Source organism: Acanthochromis polyacanthus, chromosome 1 (genome assembly GCF_021347895.1).
Source record: "Acanthochromis polyacanthus isolate Apoly-LR-REF ecotype Palm Island chromosome 1, KAUST_Apoly_ChrSc, whole genome shotgun sequence".
Classification (NCBI taxonomy): domain Eukaryota; kingdom Metazoa; phylum Chordata; class Actinopteri; family Pomacentridae; genus Acanthochromis; species Acanthochromis polyacanthus.
In genome coordinates this window covers 38,696,124-38,720,789 of record NC_067113.1, presented here as the reverse complement: position 1 = coordinate 38,720,789, position 24,666 = coordinate 38,696,124, and the positions used below count along the sequence as shown (strand labels likewise).

General features: G+C 40.0%; 1 protein-coding gene across 2 annotated transcripts; it reads right to left on the bottom strand.

Annotated features, from left to right (window-relative positions):
• Positions 1–6,625: 6,625 nt before the first annotated feature.
• On the bottom strand, positions 6,626–21,698 carry drd4-rs (dopamine receptor D4 related sequence). 2 transcript variants are annotated; one of them, XM_051951183.1, is made up of 6 exons: positions 21,458–21,698; positions 14,277–14,399; positions 13,918–14,198; positions 13,703–13,815; positions 9,810–10,495; positions 6,626–7,261 (listed from the first exon to the last, which is right to left on the bottom strand). In XM_051951183.1, exons 3-6 carry the CDS (start codon positions 14,155–14,157, stop codon positions 7,059–7,061), a joined length of 1,242 nt encoding a protein of 413 aa, XP_051807143.1. In that variant the 5' UTR covers positions 14,158–14,198; positions 14,277–14,399; positions 21,458–21,698; the 3' UTR covers positions 6,626–7,058. The 2 variants fall into 2 exon arrangements, with proteins under 2 accessions (XP_051807143.1, XP_051807150.1); XM_051951190.1 differs by lacking the exon at positions 21,458–21,698 and adding an exon at positions 19,400–20,247.
• Positions 21,699–24,666: the final 2,968 nt, after the last annotated feature.

The following is a 24,666-nucleotide window of genomic DNA, read 5'->3' as shown; positions in this document are numbered from 1 at the left end:
TTCCGCCTGGATTCTTGTTTAATCGGTCAAGTTAAGGAGCCCAGCAGATGTAAATGTGTCCGTGGGATGGTTGGATTCCAGAAACAATCGGTGCTAATCATCTGGTCCAGCTGGATCCACCTGCAGCAGGTGGTTGGGTTCCTTCATCTAATTACACAGATCTGATCATTCTGGACCAGGAAGCCGAGCAGCAGCTGAACCTGGAGCTCCGAGATCAGGAGGAACTGAGATAATTAAACAGCTGGTTAACATCATTGACTCTAGAAGGCAGTGCTGCTGTTTAGGTTTTTCGGCTGTAAGGAACCCGAGACGTGACTTTTGCTGCTTGATTTTTTGCTGTTAGTCAGGAGCTGTGAGGATGTTTTTCCCTCCTTGTTACTACGAAGGTCATCCAAAGAACTGACTGATAAGGTTTGTTTTTTTTACGGAGTTTCAAAGGTACCTCAAAGAACCACCAACAATGGTCCCTTTAGTTCCTTAAGGATGGCAGTCCAAAGAACTTTAGCAAAAATAGGTTCCTTCAAGAACCATTCCATTAAACAGTTCCTTAAAAAACTACCAAATGTGCCTCAAACAACCTTCAAAGAAAGGTTCCAAAGGATGATAGCAAATTTTGGTGTTTACAGGATCTTCAAACTGCTCTTTAAAGAGCTCTCAGAGGTTCCTCAAAAACCCATTAAATGGGGTTCCATGGATCGCAGTATTTTTTTTTCAGGAACCATTCCATCAAACGGTACTTCAGAGAACTAACAAATGTGCCTCAAAAAGCCTGATTCCATTTAGCACCATGTGTGACATGGGACCATTTTTTGATGGTTCTTTGAAAGACCTATGGGGGTTCATTAGAGAACTGCTCAAAGAAAGTGTTCCTTAAAGAACCTATTTTTGCTAAAGATCATTGGAGGCCTTTTATGGTGCCTAAAGGAACTCTTTCTGGTGTTTCTATGAGGCATCTTTTGGGGTTCTTTAAAAAGTAAAATTAAAAATCGATTGTTGAAGAAACATTTGATGACATGGTTTCTTCAAGAACCTATTTTTGTTGAAGTTTTTTTGGAGCTAGTGCTTAAAGGAACTCTTTTTTGAGGTGTCTTTGTGGGTTCTTTAAAAAACTGTTCAAGAAATAGATTGTTCAAGAACCATTAGAAGTCATGATTTCTTGACGAACAATTTTTGCTCAAGTTTTTTTGGAGCGCAATTAATAGTGCCTTTGGTGGTTCTTTGAGGCACCTTCGACATTTAATTACAGAACCTTTTGAAGAATCGTTTCTTTTCGTAACCTCTCGCCAAAAGATTTTGCATGGAATTAATAATAGTTTTCTATGGTAATACTGAGAAAATCCATTTTTGGTTGCAGTTAGCACCTTTTATTTTCATGTTCATTAAAGTGAAAAGACTCTCAGAGCGTACAGACACATCTCTTCTTCTTGTTCTTCTGGGCTTGGTTTTGTGTCGAGGCAGTGAGCTGGAAACTACCTGCTGAACACACTCAGGTGTGAATCCTGTGGTAAAACACTGACTGTTTGTCTCCATCTGTTCGTCTTCACGTCTTAAACCTGTTATTAAAGCACCGGCCCCCCCGGTCCTCCTCCTGCTTTTTCCATCTTCACCCCTCGGTGTTCTTTAAAGGTTAATTTGTCCGGCTGACCTGCTGTGTCTCGGCTTTGTCTTTGTTCTGCTGCTCTGACCTTTATCTGATCTCAGATCTGTTTCTTCTCTTTTGGTGAGAACATCGCCTCCGATCTGGATGTTCCTCCTGCAGGATCGCTTATATCAGACAGGAACGTGGCGGAGCTGATCTCAGGACAGTTTAAAGTTCTGAACGTCTCCACGGCTCCTAAAACAATCGATCACCAGAGTTATACGGTTCTGTGTGGAGAACAAACTTCAGACCTGCAGGTAGTTAAAGATGAACAAAAAAACAGAACCACAAAACAGTTTTAAAGATGACTTTAAAAAAAGTTGCCATTCCTTGAGCATCCCTTTATATTGAAAAAAAGAAAATTTTGCAGAATGATCCAGAAAAAGGAGCTTAGATACCCAAATATTAGAATTTTATCCTTTTATGAATACATTCTTTTTCTAAATCTAAAAACTTTAAAATTTTTCTGCTAAGATTAGTTTTCAGGCTTTTATTTTTACGCACCCACCAAAATAATGGTGCTAACCTGGAACCAACAATGGTTCTTGAATTTGATTCCCCTAAAGAGACATTTTGAGTTTCACAAAGGCCCATTTCATGGTTCTAAAGTTCATTAAACAGTTCTATAAAGAACCCCCAAAGCTGCCGAAAAGAACTCTTTAAAAGCATTCGATTTGGTGCCATGAATGGTGCTCCAAAGAACTTTTTAAATAGGTTCTTTGAGGAACAATTTATTCAGACAATTCTTTAAAGAACCCCCAGAAATTCTACAAAGCACCATAAGAAATGTTTTTTTTAGGCAGCTTAAAAGGTGCTCCAAAGAACTTTAGCAAAAATGGGTTCTTTGTGTAACCTTTAATTCAAACAGTTCTTCAACAATTCCAGAGTTTCTTTTGGTAGACGCTTTTATCCACGACGACGTACATCTGAGAGGAACCCAAAGGTTCTACAAAAAATACATCAAAACGGTTTCTTTATGAGTCATAAATGGCGCTCCAAAGAACTTCAGCAATAATAGGTTATTTTGGTAACCATTTATTCAGACAATTATTCAAAGACCCCTCAAAGGTTCTACAAGGAATCATACAAAATAGTTTCTTTAAGCACCTTAAATAACCCTCCAAAGAACTTTAGCAAAAATAGGTTCTTTTGGGAACCATTTGTTCAGAAAATTCTTTAAAGAATCCCCAAACGTGCCAAAAAGAACTTTTTAAAAGACAAGATTCCTTTAGGCACCATAAATGGTGCTCCAAAGAATGTGAGGAGTGATAGGTTCTTGAAGAAACCCTTTGTTCAGTGGTTCCATAAATGGAAACAAGAACTTTGTGAAGAATAGTTTCGTGAAGGAACAATTTTCTAGATCGTTCTTGTGAACCCAACTAGTAATTTTAATAATATTTTTCTAACAGAACTTGATAATCATTTAGGCCATCCTTAATCAAAAAAAGTAAGAATTTGGTTCCTTCTGTTAGAACCAGTTTAATATTTTGGGTTCTGGACTTCTGGTGACAGAACAACATGTTGTAAGATGCCAGCTTTGGATTCTGGAAACTGTGACAGACTTTTCTCACAGTTTTATGATGTTTTATCAATCAAGAACCTTAAATACTTTAAAGAACCCTATAAAGTACTTCTACACTGTCTTTGGATCGTTTTATAGATTAGACTTTGACTCAGATGAGTTCTACAGTGGAGTCACAGAACTGTGGACGAATCATTCATAAAATCTCATTGGAGTGTTTGCTGTCAGTCAGAGAATGTTTGACGTTCTAAGGATTGACAGACGTTCTACCAGGGACAAGCTGTTTCCATGACAACCCTAATGAGGTCTCCTAATGTCTGATGGTATCAGCCCACTCTGTGTGGAACTCGTCTTTGTTCTTCATCCTGACGGAGCGCTGGCAGTATTTTTAACATCTCAGAGGTGCTGACTGAGTGTGGAAACTATTTGTGGACCGATAATGATGTTCCTGCCACGGAGCCGAGAAAAAAGTTCAAGAACACACGAGAAGATTTAAAGTAGGAACAAGTTTAGTCGACCAGAGAAGAGACGTAAATAACATAGAACAAGTTTAATAAAGCAGAGAACTTCACTGAGCGTCTGGAATAAAGGCGCACTGGTGCTGCACAAGAACCATTTAAAGTTCCACAAAAGCAAAAGGTTCTTAAAGGAACCATTTTTTCAAATTATTTCTTGGAGAATCCCCAAAGATGCCTTAAAGAACCATCAGAAAATGTTTCCTGGAGGCACCAGAACAATCACTCCAGTGAACTTTAGTAAGCATCTTTTAATCATCTTTAAATGGTTCTTTCAGGAACCACTGAAGGTTCCTCAAACCATCTTTTAAACAACAGCACACTTTTGAGCATAAATGGTTCTCCAAAGAACTTCAGTAAAAATAGATTCCTTCAGAAACCTGAACAAGTTCCTCAGTGAACCACCAGAAAATGGTTCTTCTCACACCATAAATGATACTCCAGGTAATTTTCACAAAAATATGTTCATTAAGGAATCTCTGAAGATGTCTTGAAGAACCAGGAAATGGTTCCTTTGGTGCTCCAAAGAACCTAAGCAAAAGCAGGTTCTTTTTTACAAATAACTTTAGTAAAAACAGGTTCTTATTTATAAATGCCTCAAAGAAGCGTTAGAAAATGTTTCCTTGAGGCGCCATAAATGGTTCTCCACAGAACCTTACCAGAAATAGATTCTGTTTCTTGGGTCAGTTCCTTAAAAATCCACAAATGTACCATAAAGAACTACCAAAAAGTGCTTCTTTTAGAACCATAAATTGTGCTTTGAGGGGCTTTGGTCAAAATAGCTTGTCTAAAGAACCAGTTGGTTCTTTTAGGAACCTTCAAAGGTTTTTAAGGACGGTCCACTTTTTAACTGAAAGTGTGCCCAGGTGAGATCCTTCCTTTATTCTTATTTATTTCTATTTCTGTGTACATTTATGTATTTGAGTGAGTTTTTTCATTGTTGTTTAATTTAGAGAAAATGAAAGTTGGTCAGTAATTATTAATATCGACTAAAATTAAACATTCTGTTTATTTTTAAGTCAAACTATATTTCTCTCTTTTCTTTTTTAAATCACTGGAACCAAACCCAACATTAACATACAAACTAAATATAGCATACAGCTTATAGGCGCGTCACGACAACGTGACGTCAGCCGTAAAGCAATCTGGTGTGTGTGTGTGAGCCGCAAAGTACTGGGTTGGTACATGTGCTGGTCTGCAGGTTTGTTGAATAAACTGGATGTAACACTAAATCCTCATTTTTTTTCTGGGTGCAGTTTTGAACACGTATGTTTATTACATGTTGCAGCTGGAGGATGCATGTGCCCTCCATTACCGTGGCAACCTGTGGTTTCCATGGCGGTTTGGGCTCACAGAGGGGAGGATGACGCCGCTCCACTTCACACAGTGATGAATCCACTCGGGTTTCTGTCCTGCAGGTGAGTGACAGGTGGGCTGGAGCTCCACCCCCTCAGAGATGTGTCATTAGTGTGGAACAAAGAATCGGTTTCACCTGCAGGACGACGAAGATTCCGAGATCTGAGGAGAGAGGAAGGCTGGAAAACATTTGGTTCAGACTGAACCACAGTAAATGTGATATTAGAGGGTAAATGTAGTGTTAGAGGGTAAATGTAGTGTTAGAGGGTAAATGTAGTGTTAGAGGGTAAATGTAGTGTTAGAGGGTAAATGTAGTACTCGAGGGTAAATGTAGTGTTAGAGGGTAAATGTAGTGTTACAGGGTAAATGTAGTGTTAGAGGGTAAATGTAGTGTTAGAGGGTAAATGTAGTTTTAGAGGGTAAATGTAGTATTAGAGGGTAAATGTAGTGTGAGAGGGTAAATGTAGTGTTAGAGGGTAAATGTAGTGTTAGAGGGTAAATGTAGTGTTACAGGGTAAATGTAGTGTTAGAGGGTAAATGTAGTGTGAGAGGGTAAATGTAGTGTTAGAGGGTAAATGTAGTGTTAGAGGGTAAATGTAGTGTTACAGGGTAAATGTAGTGTTAGAGGGTAAATGTAGTTTTAGAGGGTAAATGTAGTATTAGAGGGTAAATGTAGTGTGAGAGGGTAAATGTAGTACTCGAGGGTAAATGTAGTGTTAGAGGGTAAATGTAGTGTTAGAGGGTAAATGTAGTGCTAGAGGGTAAATGTAGTGTTAGAGGGTAAATGTAGTGTTACAGGGTAAATGTAGTGTTAGAGGGTAAATGTAGTTTTAGAGGGTAAATGTAGTGTTAGAGGGTAAATGTAGTGTTACAGGGTAAATGTAGTGTTAGAGGGTAAATGTAGTGTTAGAGGGTAAATGTAGTTTTAGAGGGTAAATGTAGTATTAGAGGGTAAATGTAGTGTGAGAGGGTAAATGTAGTACTCGAGGGTAAATGTAGTGTTAGAGGGTAAATGTAGTGTTAGAGGGTAAATGTAGTGCTAGAGGGTAAATGTAGTGTTAGAGGGTAAATGTAGTGTTACAGGGTAAATGTAGTGTTAGAGGGTAAATGTAGTTTTAGAGGGTAAATGTAGTATTAGAGGGTAAATGTAGTGTGAGAGGGTAAATGTAGTTTTAGAGGGTAAATGTAGTATTAGAGGGTAAATGTAGTGTTAGAGGGTAAATGTAGTACTCGAGGGTAAATGTAGTGTTAGAGGGTAAATGTAGTGTTAGAGGGTAAATGTAGTGTTAGAGGGTAAATGTAGTATTAGAGGGTAAATGTAGTGTGAGAGGGTAAATGTAGTTTTAGAGGGTAAATGTAGTGTGAGAGGGTAAATGTAGTTTTAGAGGGTAAATGTAGTATTAGAGGGTAAATGTAGTGTGAGAGGGTAAATGTAGTTTTAGAGGGTAAATGTAGTGCTCGAGGGTAAATCTCTAATAGTATATTTACCCTTGAGTACTAAAGTTGGAGTCAAATCAGGACATTCCCAGTAATATTTATGAAGTTGATTATGAATTTTGCAGATAAAGTTCAGTTTTTCTGAAAAATCACGAATCATTTCTTAAACGTCTTTATTATTTTTCTGTCTTTGACACAGAAGGTTGTTGTTCAGCTACATGTCGTCACTTCACAGATAAAAATACCACAAACATTTCCTTCACCACTAAACTCTGCTGGAAACATTCAGTCACAAAAAATACTCACATCATCAGAATAATCACCAGGTAAATCTTTAAAAACATAAAAATACTCAGATATCAAAGACCGTTTACGGTTCTGCACGTGTTCACATGTTTTATGCCTCTGGGCCCAAAGATTTAGTCTGACAAAGAAAACTCACAAACCCTCCAGATAAGAGTTCAGTCCAGCTGAGATCTAAACTAAGGCTTTGGTCAGGAACCTTCGTCCTGCCGGAGAACAATCTGCGGAACGGGTCTCCGAGTGTTTCTGGAACATTCCACGGCAGATCGCCAACCTCCGGCCGTTCTCATGTCCGGCAGCAGAGCAGCTTGTGAAAGACGTTCCTGAACTCGGCGTTGAAGGCCGTGTAGATGATCGGGTTGACGGCGCTGTTGACGTAGCCGAGCCACGTTACCACGGAGATGAGAGTGGGGCCGATGTCACATGACCCACAGGACACCTTGGTGACGTGGACGACGAAGAATGGCGTCCAACAGGCCAGGAACACACCTGAGACACGGAGACAGGAAGACGTTAGCTAAAGGTTCTTCAAATGGTCTCCAAGAGAACCCCAAAGGTACCTCAAAGAACGATCAGAAGATGTTTCCTAGAGGATCCATACATGTGGTCCACAGACCTCTAAAATAGGTCCTTTAAGGAATCCGTACAAGGCCCTTGAAGAACCATCAAAAAAGTTTTCCTTCAGGCACCATACATGGTGCTCCACAAAGATTTAGCCAAACTAGATTCTTGAAGGAACCATTTCTTTGAATGGCTCTTCAAAAAACCCTTACTATCCCTTTACGAAACACAGCTCACGTTCCAAAGAAGTTTATCAAAAATAGGTTCTTTAAGAAACCATTTCTTTCAACACTTTTTTTTTAAAAAAGAACCGATGGTGCTGCAAAGAAACACACAAAAAAGTTTCCTTGAGGCGCCATAAATTTGTACCATGAATTGTGCTCTGAAGAACTTTTACAAAAAACAGGTTCTTTCAGGGATCCCTAAAGGTGTCTCAAAGTACCATCAAGAAATGGTTGGTTTGGGCACCATGAATCCAATGAAGCTAAGCAATAGTAGGTTCTTTACTGCAGCGCTTGAGTTGGTTCCTTAAAAATCCCCAAATTTCCCTCACAGAACCATCAAAAATGCTTCTTTTAGGTTCTTTGAGGAGCCATTTAAAGAAGGTTCCTTCCAACAGATGCATCAAAACTGCTCCAAAAAACGTAGGATCCAAAGACATTTAGCAAAAATAAGTTCATGAAGGAACTATTCTTTAAACGGTTCTTCAAAGAACCCCTTAAAGAGCCACAGCATAAACGGTGCTACCAAGGACTTTCACAAAAAAAATTGCTTCAATTTGAAGAACTGGTTTCTCACAGAACCTATTTTTGATAAACGTCTTTGGAGAACCGTCTGAATATTTGGTTCCTTAAAGAACCACTTGAGGACATGCTTGTTTTAGAAAGTAATTTTATAAAAATTATAAAGCAATAAACTTCTTTGGAGCACCATTTACAGTGTCTACTGAACCATTTTTGGATGGTTCTTTGAGGCTCATTTGGGGGTTCTCCAAAGGACTTTAGTGCCTTAAGGAGTTTTTTTTTTTTTTTTGCTGACGTTCTTTGGAACATTTTTAAGTAGGGTGCCTCAAGGAACTATTCATTGTTCTACCTTTGAGAGTTGTCCAAAGAACAGTTTCTCAGAGAAGATGTTTTTGTTCTCTGGAGAACCACTTTTGGTGCTTGAAGGAACCCTGTTTTGACGGTTCTATTGTAGGAATCCGTCAACAACCTGTGTTTACATGTAAACTCCTTCAGCTGTTGATCCTCAGATATTTCTGAAGGTCTTCGGCTCATATCCGGTGTTTTTTTGTGGATCTGGGCCCATTACAGCGTCTTTGTTCTGCGGTTTGTGTCTAAACACCGTCGGGTGCAAAGCTGCTGCTGAGAACTGAAGCCGTTTCCAAGGAGATGATAGAAGAACGTTCTATTTTTACTGGAGCATCACAGCTTCCCTCCCAGTTACAGTAAAACACCAGAAACAGTTTGTGGAGACGTCCAGCTGAGAGGCGCTCGTTAAACGGCAGCGATGGGCTTTCATCTCCATCACGTTCTACTCCTTCCTGACGTTCCACACCATTAACTGTCTGTAATGACTTCATAGTAGATGACGAGGAACCTTCAATTTCAGCCTGAATGATGAATTTGTTCGTGATCATTTGTCTGTTTTAGTGTTTTCACAGACACAGCGACCAAAATGTTTTCATCAGTTTAGTTTTTCCATACAGAATGTTCTGTTGTTGTTTTTACTGATGTTTTATTTCTTTTATTCTTTATTTAATGCTTTGTGAAGCAGTTTTAAAACATGCTATAGAAATAAGATTCATTATTATTATTATTATTCATAATTATTTCATTTTCTAGCTGTAATGTTCTATGAAAATGTGTATTTTTGTGTTTGTAAAGTTAAATGAAGGATATTTAGACGTGTAAAATTAATGAAATTATCTGTCAGTTATTAAACATTATAAGATGATGAAAAGTATATTTAGAAGTATTTTATGTAAATTTGGTTCCTTAAAGAACCACTTGAAGAAAGGCTTATTCTAGACAGTAATATAAAAAAAACTAAAAGGTAATAAAGGTTTTGAAGCACCATTTACAGAGTCTACGGAACTTGGTGGTTGGATGGTTCTTTGAGGCTCATTTAGGGGTTCTTGAAAGAACCTTGGTGCCTTAAGAAACGTATTGTTCTGTGGAGCACCTTTGAGTAGGGTACCTCACGGAACTGTTTTTTGGTGGTCCTTTAAGGTACCTTTGAGGGTTATTTAAAGAACAGTTTGAAGAAGTGGTTTCTCAGAAAAGCTATTTTTGCTTAAGTTCTTTGAAGAACCACATTTGGTGTGTAAAGGAACATGTTTTTGGTGGTTCTATTCTAAGAAACTTTGAGGGTTGTTTCAAGAACCACCTATAAAAATGTTTTTTGTGGAACTACACATGGTTTTCGGCATTTTCAGGTAGAACCTTTTCTTTCTGGTTTTGGATGTGTTACTCACCGACTACGACCGGTAGAACCTTCATGGCCTTGCGTTCTCGGCCGCTGACCCGGCTGCTCTTGCTGTTCCGTCGTCCTCTCTTGGCAGCGTTGCTCTTCAGGCCGTTCTCCCTGCGGCTGCTTCCCTCTCTCCTCTCCGTTGGTTCTCCGTCCGACACGCTGTCCATCTGGGTCGTCATCGGGTCGCTCTCTGGTGCCGCTGCCGCCTCGTCTTGGTTCTCCTCCGTTACCGGGGTAGCGGAGGGCGTCGCCATGGAGACGGTGGACGGGGAGGTGGGGCTGAGCCCGCTGGGTGCCACGTACACCACCTTTTCTCGACTGCCGGTGGTCGTGGCTTTCGCTCGCTGCAGAGCTGAGCGCAAACGCAGGGACAGAGCCGGACGTCCGACCCGACCCGCCTGTGACCGGCTCCGACCACTCCAGCGCCGCAGGCCTCGGAACATCCAGTAGTACAGGATGAGCATGACAGGACAAGGCACGAAGAAGGAGCACACCGATGAGTACACCACGAACTGGTCGTTCTCTAGTTTGCACACGCTGGGATCACGACCCGGAACCTGGTTCAGACCAAAGATGACAGGACTGGCCACGCCCAGAGACAGAACCCAGGTGGCCGTGATGAGAGCCAGCTGACGGACACTGAACTGGTTCCTGTTGTACTTGAGGGGAACCACCACAGCGATGTACCTGCAACATAAACAGACTTCTGGTCAGGATGGTGCTGTAAGTTTACAGCTTGGATTAAACACGAGTTCTGGTTGGAGATCATTAACTGACACTGAAGTCTTTGTCATGGTGCCCTTTGCTAGCTAAACCCCCACAGTGCTCTCTGCTTTAACTGTAGTCTGAGTGATGCCTCCTCTGGTCTTTACAGGATTAAACAGGAAGAGGCTCCACCTGGTGGAACAACCAGGAACTACAGCTGATCTACATTTACTGACATCATGGAGAGAAAACAGGTTTTCTCCATGTTTTGGAACTTGAGGAGTGTCAGTACATGCAACCCTCTAACGCTACATTTACCCTCTAACGCTACATTTACCCTCTTACGCTACATTTACCCTTTAATGCTATATTTACCCTCTAACGCTACATTTGCCCTCTAACGCTACATTTACCCTCTTACGCTACATTTACCCTCCAATACTACATTTACCCTCTAACGCTACATTTACCCTCTAACACTACATTTACCCTCTAATTCCACATTTACCCTCTAACACTACATTTACCCTTTAATGCTATATTTACCCTCTAACGCTACATTTACCCTCTAACGCTACATTTACCCTCTTACGCTACATTTACCCTTTAATGCTATATTTACCCTCTAACGCTACATTTACCCTCTTACGCTACATTTACCCTTTAATGCTATATTTACCCTCTGACGCTACATTTGCCCTCTAACGCTACATTTACCCTCTAACGCTACATTTACCCTTTAATGCTATATTTACCCTCTGACGCTACATTTGCCCTCTAACGCTACATTTACCCTCTTACGCTACATTTACCCTTTAATGCTATATTTACCCTCTAACGCTACATTTACCCTCTTAAGCTACATTTACCCTTTAATGCTATATTTACCCTCTGACGCTACATTTGCCCTCTAACGCTACATTTACCCTCCAATACTACATTTACCCTCTAACGCTACATTTACCCTCTAACACTACATTTACCCTCTAATTCCACATTTACCCTCTAACACTACATTTACCCTCTAATTCCACATTTACCCTCTAACGCTACATTTACCCTCTAACACTACATTTACCCTCTAATTCCACATTTACCCTCTAACACTACATTTACCCTCTAATTCCACATTTACCCTCTAATATTGCATTTACCCTCTAACGCTACATTTACCCTCTAATTCCACATTTTCCCTCTAACACTACATTTACCCTCTAATTCCACATTTACCCTCTAACACTACATTTACCCTCTAATTCCACTTTTACCCTCTAACACTACATTTACCCTCTAATTCCACATTTACCCTCTAATATTGCATTTACCCTCTAACACTACATTTACCCTCTAATTCCACATTTTCCCTCTAACACTACATTTACCCTCTAATTCCACATTTACCCTCTAACACTACATTTACCCTCTAATTCCACATTTACCCTCTAATATTGCATTTACCCTCTAACGCTACATTTACCCTCTAACGCTACATTTGCCCTCGAAAGCTACATTTGCCCTCTAATTCCACATTTACCCTCTAACACTACATTTACCCTCTAACATTACATTTACCCTCTAACACTACATTTACCCTCTAATATTGCATTTACCCTCTAATACTACATTTACCCTCTAATTCCACATTTACCCTCTAACGCTACATTTACCCTGTAACACTACATTTACCCTCTAATACTACATTTACCCTCTAATTCCACATTTACCCTCTAACGCTACATTTACCCTCTAATCCTACAGTGTTTGGATGACAGGAGTTTGTTTCACTTTTCTAAAGTTGTGTTAACAGATCAGCCCTGCTACATCTGTTGGCTTTAAATTTAGACTGTAGCACCTTCTAGTAAAAATACTTTTGTCGCCTGAGTCTCTGCCACTGTTACGGTATTGGTGTGCCGTCTGATTCCTGAGGTGGTGTCTTTTTAGGGCCTTTGTGTGGAGGAAAATTGCAAGTGTGGGTTCAGCTGTGGCTGTTTCCAGAGTCTCTCCAGGAACCCCAGCTGTGAGCCATGCCAACAACGACTCATCAGTTAACGACCTGCACTGCAACCTTGTTCTCCCCACCTCCCGACCGTCCTGATTGGGCCACCTTCCAGCTCCTTTCCACCGTCATCCAATCAGATGCGGCCAGCACCACACCTGCAGACTATATATCTGCCACCAAGTTATTAGTCCATGTGGCTGGTGTTTATGACCAGTCCACCCTGGTGCCTCTGTGTATTGTTGTTCTGTGTGGTCCTTCGGTTTGTAAGCACTTGTGGTGGGTGCTACGGACAAATTCGACCTTCTGTTGGCGGCTGTGGATTTGGTGTGGAGCCCTGAGTCTCAGTGGAGACTGAGGGTCCCATTCACAGTGTGAAGAAGCCGTTCAGTACTTTGAGTATTCGTGAACTGTGTGTTCAGTATGTGTACGTGTTCAGGGGCACCAGTTTTGCTTAGTTCGTTTTGTACACGCTTTGTATTAGTTTTTGTTCCTGGTGGTGGGTGTTGCTGATGTAGTTGTGTTTGGCTAGGGAGTTCAGTTGATTTGTTTTGGGTTTAGATAATTTGGGAACTCTGTTAGCCTTCGTTTTGTTTTATTCCATTCTTTGATTTAGCAACACTCACCTGTCTTGTGTTTATTGTCACTTTTATGTTCCTTTTTGCCACTAATCAATAAATCCCTTCACCTAACCGATACCATCTGGTTATTCTGTTGCGTCCAGCCAACCCCTAGAGGTTGGATCGTAACAGCCATGTTTGACTCCAGACTTGTTTCATTCCATTTTCTCAACACTTTGAAGCTGCAGCTGTCTTCATCAGCAGCTGTCACATGTAAGAACCTGAACATAATCATCTGGTGTCTCACTAACGAGGTGTTAACAGCCCGACACGACGCCGACGATTTGTCTTTTCTCCACTTCGCCAACTTCACGGTGACCTTCAGAGTTCCTGTTCTTCATTAACCTTCTCAGACAGGTGTAATCAGGTGACGCTCGTCTTTAAAGACTCTTTAATGAACTGAGGAGGAAATGTTTGGTCCTGAGATGCGTTCAGGTCAAACCAGAAGTCATATCATTTGGAAATGTTAATTAGCTTCTCTGCTAATCAGGCCTGTTATCTGCTGCAGGAAGGAGTGTTGGGAACATTAACAGAATGTCTGAGTGTATGACTGAAATGTACAGGTGAACTCACCTGTCCACACTGATCGCACACAGGTTCAAGATGGAGGCCGTACACAGCATCACGTCCATCGTCATCAGAGCGTCGCAGATGGAGGTGCTCAAAGTCCAGACACCTCCCAGGAACTAAACAGAGAGAAAGTCACATGATCATAGGAGTCAATGCATCACATCAGCTGTCTCCCTGAATTCAGACACACCTGTCTCACTAACACCTGTCTCACTGACCTCGGAGTAGACGTAGAGCGGCAGCACCAACACGGCCAGCAGCAGGTCGGCGACCGCCAGGCTGATGATGAAGTAGTTGGTGGCGGTCTTCAGGGAGCGCTCAGTGAGCACGCTCAGACACACCAGGACATTCCCCAGGATGATGACCAGGATGAGGGGCACGCCGAGGACCAGGGCCAGGTAGTTATAGTCCTTCAGCTCCGACTCACCTGGAGGGCTGCCAGGTGTCACATTGTCCATGATGAAGGCCCCGAACACAGCAGCTGGACGCCACTCAACATCTGGACAGAACAGTTACCATGGAGACGCTGGTTCTGCTCTGAGTATCTCTACTGGGTATTCAGAGTATTTGTACTCACCTTGCTGCTACCTGTCCCAGGTGCTGGCTCAGGTGTGTTTCAGTGTCAGCAGCTGGACTGGTTCTGTTTTGGTTCTCCAGGTGGTTCTCTTCGTTCATCTTCACTTCGGCTGGTTGGTTTGTTCTGAATGTCAACACCACCAACAAATAGAAAGCCTGTTTGTTCTGTGTGTTCTACTGGTTCTATTCTGTGCTGGTTCTGCTGGTTCCACTGTTTCCATAGTTCTGCTGGTTCTACTATTTTTTACTGGTTCTACTATGCTGTGGTTCTTCTCTGTGCTGGTCCACATGGTTCTGCTGGTTCTACCAGTTCTACTCCATGATGGTTCTTGTGGTTCTACTTTTTTTGGTTCTGTTGTGTGCTGGTTCTACTGGTTGTGTTCTATGTGGATTTCCTGGTTCTCATGGTTCTGCTATGTACTGGTTCTGGTGGTATAAATGTTATTTTCTGGTTTTGATAGTTCTATGTGTTCTCTGTGTGTGATCTCTACATGTGTGATGCTCTCTACGTGTGTGATGCTCTCTACGTGTGTGATGCTCTCTACGTGTGTGATGCTCTCTACGTGTGTGTGACGTTCTCTACGTGTGTGTGACGTTCTCTACGTGTGTGTGACGTTCTCTACGTGTGTGTGACGTTCTCTACGTGTGTGTGACGTTCTCTACGTGTGTGTGACGCTCTCTACGTGTGTGTGACGCTCTCTACATGTGTGACGCTCTCTACATGTGTGTGACGTTCTCTACATGTGTGTGATGCTCTCTACATGTGTGTGATGCTCTCTACATGTGTGTGATGCTCTCTACATGTGTGTGATGTTCTCTACATGTGTGATGTTCTCTACATGTGTGATGTTCTCTACATGTGTGTGATGTTCTCTACATGTGTGTGATGTTCTCTACATGTGTGTGATGTTCTCTACATGTGTGTGACGTTCTCTACATGTGTGACGCTCTCTACATGTGTGACGTTCTCTACATGTGTGTGATGCTCTCTACATGTGTGTGATGCTCTCTACATTTGTGTGATGCTCTCTACATGTGTGTGATGTTCTCTACATGTGTGTGATGCTCTCTACATGTGTGTGATGCTCTCTACATGTGTGTGATGCTCTCTACATTTGTGTGATGCTCTCTACATTTGTGTGATGCTCTCTACATGTGTGTGATGTTCTCTACATGTGTGTGATGCTCTCTACATGTGTGTGATGTTCTCTCTGCTCTTCTCCGTAATGAAGACAAGCAGGTTTTAAAGAGCCTCCTCTCAGAACCAATCAGATCACAGAGCTGCTCTCCTCCTGTGATGCTTCAGTGTTACCATGACGACCACAGAGCAGGACAACACAAACACACACTCATATACACAACATAAACACACAAACAAACACAACAATACACCACTGATACACAAACATACATGCACATATATACACGCATACATAAATGCGACAATGCACATAAATATAAACACAACAATACACAACTCAGACATACCAATATATACACAACCCAAACACACATACAAACAACTGAAACACATAAAAACACACAACCTAAATACACAAACATCCATTCAACAATACACACAAAATAAACACAAATACACACAAACACACATGCAACCCTGACACACACACATACACACAACTCAAACACAATTAAATACACACAACCGTATAAACAACGATACAAACAACTAAAACACACACACATATACGCACAACTAAAAAACATCAAATACACAATCCAAATACACAAACATCCAAACAACAAAACACACAAATATACAAACATCTGAAACACACACACACTGGCTGTGTATGTGGTCTGACGATGATGAACTCTAAACATGTAAATGAATCTGATTGGCTGTTCCTTCGGGTTCTTAAATCTTTTACTGGATGAATTTCGTCTCTGGAACACCAACTCCAGTCACTGATCTCCTCCTGCTGCCGTCTGTCTGATCAATATCAGATATCAGAGGGATGATTCACCTCCACCATCAATAACGACTCCAATAACGGTGTCATAGAACGGCCTCATGAGGTCATAGATCAGCTTCCTGCCTCCTCAGAGACCAGAGAGCATGCTGGGAAACAACGGGCAGTGGCTCAGATCAGTTGTCAATCATGTGTTCATCGATAAGCCCCGCCTCCTCCGGATCAATAGTACGATCAGCTGACAGAAGCTCTGTTTGTTTCCCATCAACAGAATCGGAGGCAGTGATCCGAGCGAGTCTGCAGCCTCCAGATAAACACGTTATCAGCTGATAACACACACACTGAACACACTAAAACACACACAGTAACACAGTGAGACAATGCCAATCAATACTGATCAATATCTTCTACCAGCTACATCAGGGGGAGTTTGAGCTCAGCTTCGGTGTTTCTACTGGAGAGGAGGAACGCTGGTGATGATGATGATGATGATGATGATGTAGAGGTCATGTGACTGCTGTCCATCAGGTACTTCCTGCAGCAGCTGAGCAGTAGTGGAGGTGAGCCCAACCATATCTAGCCGGTACCACTCAGGTTCTTCCCCCTCAGTGAGGTGACGTTCCACATCCCCAGAACCAGCCTGCACCACCAGACCCCCACTCCTTCCTACTGCCTGCTACTCAAAGCACCTGACCCCGATCTGCCCCAGGTGTTCTCTGAGGAGCTCCGCCCCCCAGACCTGGCTCCAGGAAGAGGCCCCTGTTCCCCTGATCCAGGTGAGGTGGTGGCTTTCCTTTTCTTTGCTGTCATCGGGGTTTTCTGATTCTGATTCCTTCGTCAGGATGAATCTAAAGTAATTCTGGGCATTTTGGGGTCAGTTTTGGACGTTTAACTCATTTTAGGCAAATTTTCAATCACGTTGGATAAATTATGGGTAATTTTTGGCACGTTGTGAGGCTTTTTGGTCAAGTTTTGAGTCATTCTGGAAATGTTTTGAATAATTTATAAATCGTCACATTTGACCATGGTCATTTTATTGTGAAAAGCCCAAACTGTGATTACTCTAATAACTCTGCAGCTCAGTCTATTGAATGAAGCTTAAATCAGAGCAAATGGTGTCCAGTCAGACAGCTTTTATAGATCGCTCCAGTTTTCTTTCAGTATCCAGCAGCAGAAATGAATGACATCACAGTTCTGATGATGTAATGGTTCATGATGCCGCTCTGTTTCATCTCAGAGTCACAACTGGAGTCTGTTTGATGAACAATATGGACGTCGTTTCTAGAAACACTGAGCTGTTCCACTGTTTTATAGCATTCACATTAATCCTGGAGGAGATGTCGACGTGTTCGGAGCTGCAGCTGCTCAACATCTGGACGCCTGAACACCGGGTCAGTAGGTCATGATGTCAGGACGTCACATGACACAGAGAGGACTCCATAATCCACAAATTAATGTTGATTAATAAGCCCAGCTGTCACATCTGTCTGCTCGGTGATCCATCTGATGGAGACAAAGGACGAGCCCAGACGCTGGCTCATGTTTGATCGATGAAGGTTCATCCGTCCAGAAAAAAAACTCATCCGAGTTCTGGGAAAAACTGCAGCTAAAATAATTTAAAAAGATTGAAAATTTCCACAAAAAGAACCAAAACTACTTTGAAAGGGTCAAATATGCCAAGAAAAACATCCAAAATCCCCCTAAACATGACCGAAATTACCACAAAACAGGTGAAATGGCAACAAAGACAAAAATTCAACACAAAAAACTTGGAAAATTACCCAAAAAGAGTCAAAATTACCCTGAAATATTCAAATATGCCAGCAAAGATCGTGGAAAATCACCATAAAAACAAACAAATTTATCATGAAATGGACCAAAACCAAGACAAAACAGAGATATTTTGACAAAAACTCCAATTTTGCCCAAAAAACATGCAAAATAACTACAAAGAGACACAAAATCCCCCCAAGAAGAGCCAAAACTACATTAAAAAGTTCGAATATGCCAGGAAAAACACCCAAAATAACCACAAAAAGCACCAAAATTACCACTAAACAGGTGAAATAGTGACAAAAACTCAAATTTGGTTCAAAAATTTGCCATATTACTTCAAAAAGAGTCAAAATTACTCTGAACCATTCAAAAATATGTCTGCAAAGATCATGGAAAATCATCACAATGTCTCTTTCCGGTTGTTTTGAGTCTATTTCTGGTTGTTTTGAGTCTATTTCTGGTTGTTCTGTGTCTATTTCTGGTTGTTTTGTGTCTATTTCTGGTTGTTTTGTGTCTCTTTCCGGTTGTTTTGAATCTATTTCTGGTTGTTTTGTGTCTCTTTCCGGTAGTTTTGAGTCTCTTTCTGGTTGTTTTGAGTCTATTTCTGGTTGTTTTGTGTCTCTTTCCGGTAGTTTTGAGTCTCTTTCTGGTTGTTTTGAGTCTATTTCTGGTTGTTTTGTGTCTCTTTCCGGTAGTTTTGAGTCTCTTTCTGGTTGTTTTGAGTCTCTTTCTGGTTGTTTTGAGTCTATTTCTGGTTGTTTTGTGTCTATTTCTGGTTGTTTTGTGTCTCTTTCTGGTTGCTTTGAGTCTATTTCTGGTTGTTTTGTGTCTCTTTCCGGTAGTTTTGAGTCTATTTCTGGTTGTTCTGTGTCTATTTCTGGTTGTTTTGTGTCTCTTTCCGGTAGTTTTGAGTCTCTTTCTGGTTGTTTTGTGTCTCTTTCCAGTTGTTTTGAGTCTATTTCTGGTTGTTTTGAGTCTCTTTCTGGTTGCTTTGAGTCTCTTTCCGGTTGTTTTGAGTCTATTTCTGGTTGTTTTGAGTCCATTTCTGGTTGTTCTGTGTCTGTTTCCGGTTGTTTTGAGTCTATTTCCGGTTGTTTTGTGTCTCTTTCCAGTTGTTTTGAGTCTATTTCTGGTTGTTTTGAGTCTATTTCTGGTTGTTTTTTGTCTCTTTCCAGTTGTTTTGAGTCTATTTCTGGTTGTTTTGAGTCCATTTCTGGTTGCTTTGAGTCTATTTCTGGTTGTTTTTTGTCTCTTTCCGGTTGTTTTGAGTCTCTTTCTGGTTGTTTTGAGTCTTTTCTGATTATTTAGAATCTGAAAAACACAGCAGGAAGTTCTGAATTGTTATTGTTATTTCTTTCCCAATCGATTGTTGCTGTAATTTGGGCCCATCTCTCGGGTTTATTCCTCTCCTCACCTGTATTATTTATTTGGCTGGTGTGATGCTTTTCTTTCTCTGATTTATTACTCCTGCTACCTGAAGCGAGACCTCGGCGCCTCCATCATGTTCTGAAAGGAAATAAAAACCTCCTTCTTGACATCACAGACAAACGAAGGAGGACTTCACCTTTTATGTTCGGATGGTGCTTCAGACTAAACGTCCATGACGACGGTGTTTTATTAAGACGCGTGAACGATGTTGCTAGGCAGCTAACGGCCAAAACTGCATGATTTCTTTATTTAATTCCACAGATTTGTTTAGGAGGTTCCAAATTAACAGGAACACCATTAATCATTTATCAGTTTCTGGGTCCTCCTGCCTGATTTACAGGCAAATGGACTCTAATTACCTGTAGGAGGCGCTATAAGAAGTAAGTTTTCTTTCATTTTGGTTGTTTTTTCATTTACAATTTTCTATCTCATCTGTTCTGCTTTTTGGTTTCCTGTCGTCCTTCGTCTGTCTTTGTTCCACTTTCTGTCATTTTAGCAACTTTTTTTTTACATTTTGTGCAGAAAAAAAGACTTTTTACATTTATAACACCCTTTATAATATCAATTCTGTTTAAAAAAAATCTGTGCAGCATCAGCATTTATCAGCATAAATGAAACAATCCTGGGCTGAAACACATTTAAAGGAATTCATGCAGCATCCAGATTTTCTACATCTGCAAGAATCAGTGAAACATCACCAGTACTTATCAATATTCATTCATTCATTCATTCATTCATTCATTCATTCATTCATCCATCCATCCATTCATTCATTCAATTTTGGATGTTTATTTATTTAATATTTTTTTAATTAATTTCGTTATTTCTTTATTTAATAATTTATTTCTTTTTCTTTCTTTCTTTAAATTATGGTTATTTAATTTATTTTGTATTTTTTTATCCGTTTAAATCTTGGTTGTTTATTTAGTCATTTTTAATTTGTCAAAATTTAGCTATTTATACATTTGATATTTTTTTAATAATTCAATAATTTCTTCATTTATTTAACTTCTAGTTATATGTTTAATTGCTTTTAATCTTTTAATGTATTTATTTGTTTGTTTAATTTATTTATTTTTAATTTTGGTGTTTATTCATCTATTTAATATTTTATTCATTCAATTATTTACTGATTTATTTAATTTTTTCTCTTTTTTTGATTTATTTAATTTTTTGTTTTCTGTTTAATCATTTTAACTTAAGTTGTTTATTTAGCTATATATTTATTTATTTATTTTCATTTTTTAATTTATTCAATAATTTGTTTAAATTTTGTTTATTTATTCATTTATTTATTTCGTATTTTTATTCAAATTTTGGCATTTATTTATCTATTTAACGTTTTATTAAGTCACTTATTTATTTCATTATTTAGATTTTGGCGATTCATTAATTTTTATTTTTAGGTATTTACTTTAACTTTGGTTGTTTATTTAGCCATTTCTTATTCATTAATATTTTGGTATTTATTTATTTAACATTTTATTAATTTAATTAATATTTGTTTATTTAAATTTTGGTATTTATGCATTTAAAACTGTATATATTGGATTATTAATTCATTTTTTCAAATTTTGGTTGTTTATTTAATTATTTTTATTTATTTACACTTTAACATTCTTTCATTCATTCATTTTTTTAATTAGTTAAATAACATCTTCACAGAAGCCAGGCGTCTGGTTTCATTGCATTTTATCGCTGCACAGAAATCAGCAGCTCTTTATGAAAAACGTCATAAAATGTGTTTTTAAAATGAAGAAATCACACAAATAAATAGATGGTTTCTTATCACTTCGCTTTTCCCTGCTGTGGGGTTGATTTAATAATAATTTATCTGAAATTTGATGTCATTTATATTTTATTACTGCAAAGAAATCTGTAGTTTTGGGCGAAAAACCCGTCACAAAACATGTAAAATTCAGAAATCATATCAATAAACAGACAAATGAAGCCGTATTTGATGTCGTCTGTTAATGAATAAATGTGAAAAAAGTCAACTTTAAAAAGCAGAAACAGTAAAAAAGAAAAAAAAATTCAGACTCACTGTTTAGAGAAGCAGCTTCTCCTCCTGGTTCTCCTCCTGGTTCTCCTCCTTCAGTCTTTAAATCAGGTTTATTTATTTCATCAGATTAATCTCAGGTCGTCTCTTCGTCCTCTCTGCCTCCATCCTCTTCCTCCTCCTGTTTTTATTTATTTTACTTCCTCCTCTGTGTTTCTTCTTCTCCTCCTTTTGTTTCTGTTTCCTCCTCGCCTCCTCTCCACTAAACTGACAAACTTTTTTCTCCTCCTCTATAAAAAGAGTCGACATCCTCCCTCCTCCCTCTTTACTGCTGCTCTCTGATTGGCTGACGTCCAGCGGTGATGCATTAGCCCTCCTCTCCTCCCTCCTCCTCCATCAGGTGTTTATTCCTCACCTCTTCTTCCTCCTCCAGCTGCTGAACACGTTAAACACATCATTACTGCTCGTTGAGACAGAAAGATCTCTGTTAAATTACATTCTGCTCTCAGTTAATCTCATTATGTCGCTGAAAACGAGCGTGATAAAGAATGACTCCTGTCAGACCACGCTGAGGGGGAATAACCATGACAGATGTTCCTGTCAGGCTTTATTTAGGGTGACATCAGCTTTTCAGCTCCAGTCAGACCTCACTACAGAAAAACCTTTCATGAGAGCACCTGTCAGACAATACCGAGGGGAAAAACTCCAATATAGCACTTGTCAGACCTCAATGAAGAAAACTCTTCCTTAACACCACCTGTCAGACCACAATGAGGGGGGAAATGATCAATAGAGCACCTGTCAGACAATACCGAGAACAAAAACTCCAATAAAGAATCTGTCAGACCTCACTGAGGGGAAATTTGACCCACAGAAGCACCGTGCAAACCTCACTGAAAGGGAAAATTTGCTTAGTAGTGCCTGTCAGACCACACTGAGGAAGTAAATGACAATGTGCACCTTTCAGACCCACTGAAGGGGGAAGTGCCATTTTTACACCTGTCAGGCCAGACTGAGGGAAAATTTCGTCATCAGTGCATCTGTCAGACCTCACTGATCACTCAGTCTTCCACCAGAATCTGTTAGACTAAACTGAGGACACAAACCTGCCACAGTCGCACCTGTAAGTCCACACTGAGGGGAAATCTGCCCTTTTAAACGCCTGTCAGACTGTGTTAAGTGGAAAATCCGACCTATCAGCATCTATCAAACCACACTGGAACAAATGTGTCAAAGCGTCAAACTTTAATGAGGGCAAAAACTATGTAGCAGTGCCTGTCAGACTGTACTGAAGGGAAAAATCTGCCATATTGTTGACTTTCGGACATTACCAAAGAGGATATCAGCCTTACCAGCACCTTTCAGACCACACTGAGGGAATATATGAACTATGAAAGACCTGTTACACCACATTGAAAGGTACAAACCTGCCACTGCATTGCCTTTAAGTCCACACTGAGGGGAAAACATCGACACAGTAAAACCTGTTAGAACGCACTGAGGGGGAAAGAATCCAAACATAGGACTCTTTTGTAATAGGTTGCCAATGTAACAACAGTCTTAAACCAGCACCAGATTAAGTCGGACACCAATATAAAACCAGTCCCAAACCAATCCAAGCCCAAAACCAGACAAACGCCAGCCCAATATCAAATCTAAAACCAGTCCAAAACCAGCCCAATATCAAATCTAGAACCAGTCCAAAACCAGCCCAATATCAAATCTAAAACCAGACAAACGCCAGCCCAATATCAAATCTAAAACCAGTCCAGAACCAATCTTAACCCAATCCAAAATCAGGTCCAAAGCCAGTCCAATATTAAACCAAAAAACAGTTCAAAATCAAGACTAAGACCACCAAAACCAGCCCAATATCACGTCTAAAACCAGTACAAAAAAAGTCTAAAACCAGTCCATCATCAAGTTTAAATCCAGTCCAAATCCAATCCGAACATTAATCCAAACTCCTGTAGCTTCAGTTGGATGTGTTTTTGTATTTAAAACTGTTAAATCAATAGATAATCAATACGTGACATCAGTTGGTCTATTTATTGTGTTTCATGCGTGGATCTGGTTCTGGGAACCTCCTGGTCATCCTCCAGGTCTGAACTTGCTGCGTGTGAATTATGGAGTGACCTCTGGCCGGCGAGTTGTCGGAGAACACGCTATTGTTCTGTGTGCAGGGCTTCATAATGAGCAAACACTGCACATGTTAATGAAGCGTGTGCTATTAGCATTTGTGAGAGGAAGCAGCAGAAACGTTCTTTTATCCTCATTCAGGCTGCTGCTGATGCTGCTGAACGTATGTTTCATGCATTATTCATCACACATCTGCATGCCGAGAATTTAATTCACGCTAAAAACTGTTTTCACGATCTGCCACAAACATTTCCACAGTTCGTACAAAAGTCCTGCTGCTGGGCCGTGAAAGCCGTCATTCATTTAAATAATAGAATCTATAATTATACCGGAGACGTGAACACATGCTAATGAGACGCACACAGACCCACTCACACATTTCATTTGTTTTCTGATGGCCTGCAGGCTGAAACATCACCAGCTCATCTGCATAACACGTATTAAATACAGCACACGGCTAGACATCACGTCTTTATTTAGACCAAGGAAAGAACCCAACATTTCTGGAGTTAAATGTCTTAGAGAGTTCATTCTGTTTGTGTTTTTAACTGGAGCTACAGCTGAATATCAAAGATCAGAGAGTTCAGAAGATAAGAAATATGTAAAGATATAAATGAAACATTATTCAGATATGAAACACACAGGTATGTATTTTGTAGTATTTTATTAAGAACCAATTTTGAGTTATTGTAAGGGGTTTAAAGATCTATTCCAAAACTGGTCCAAAACTAGTCTTAAAGCAGCCAAAATCAGGTCTAAAATGAGTCCTGATCCAGTCTAAAGTCAAGTCCAAAATCAACCTGAAACTAGTCTTAAACCAGCCATAAAAAGTCTGAAAGCAGTTCAAAGTCAATTCCAAAGTCAGTCTAAAATCAAGTGTTGAACCAGTCTAAATCCAGTCCAAAACCGGCCAATAACCACTCCAAAATCAAGTCCAAACTAGCTAAAAATGATTCCAAAATTAGGCTAAAAACTAGCCTAAAACTAGTATGAAACCAGCTCCAACTCAAGTCTAAAAGCAGTTCGAAACCAATCTAAAGTCATGTCCAAAATCTGTTCAAAATCAAGTTCAAAACCAAAGCAAAACCAGCCCAAAGTCAATTCCAAAATCAAGT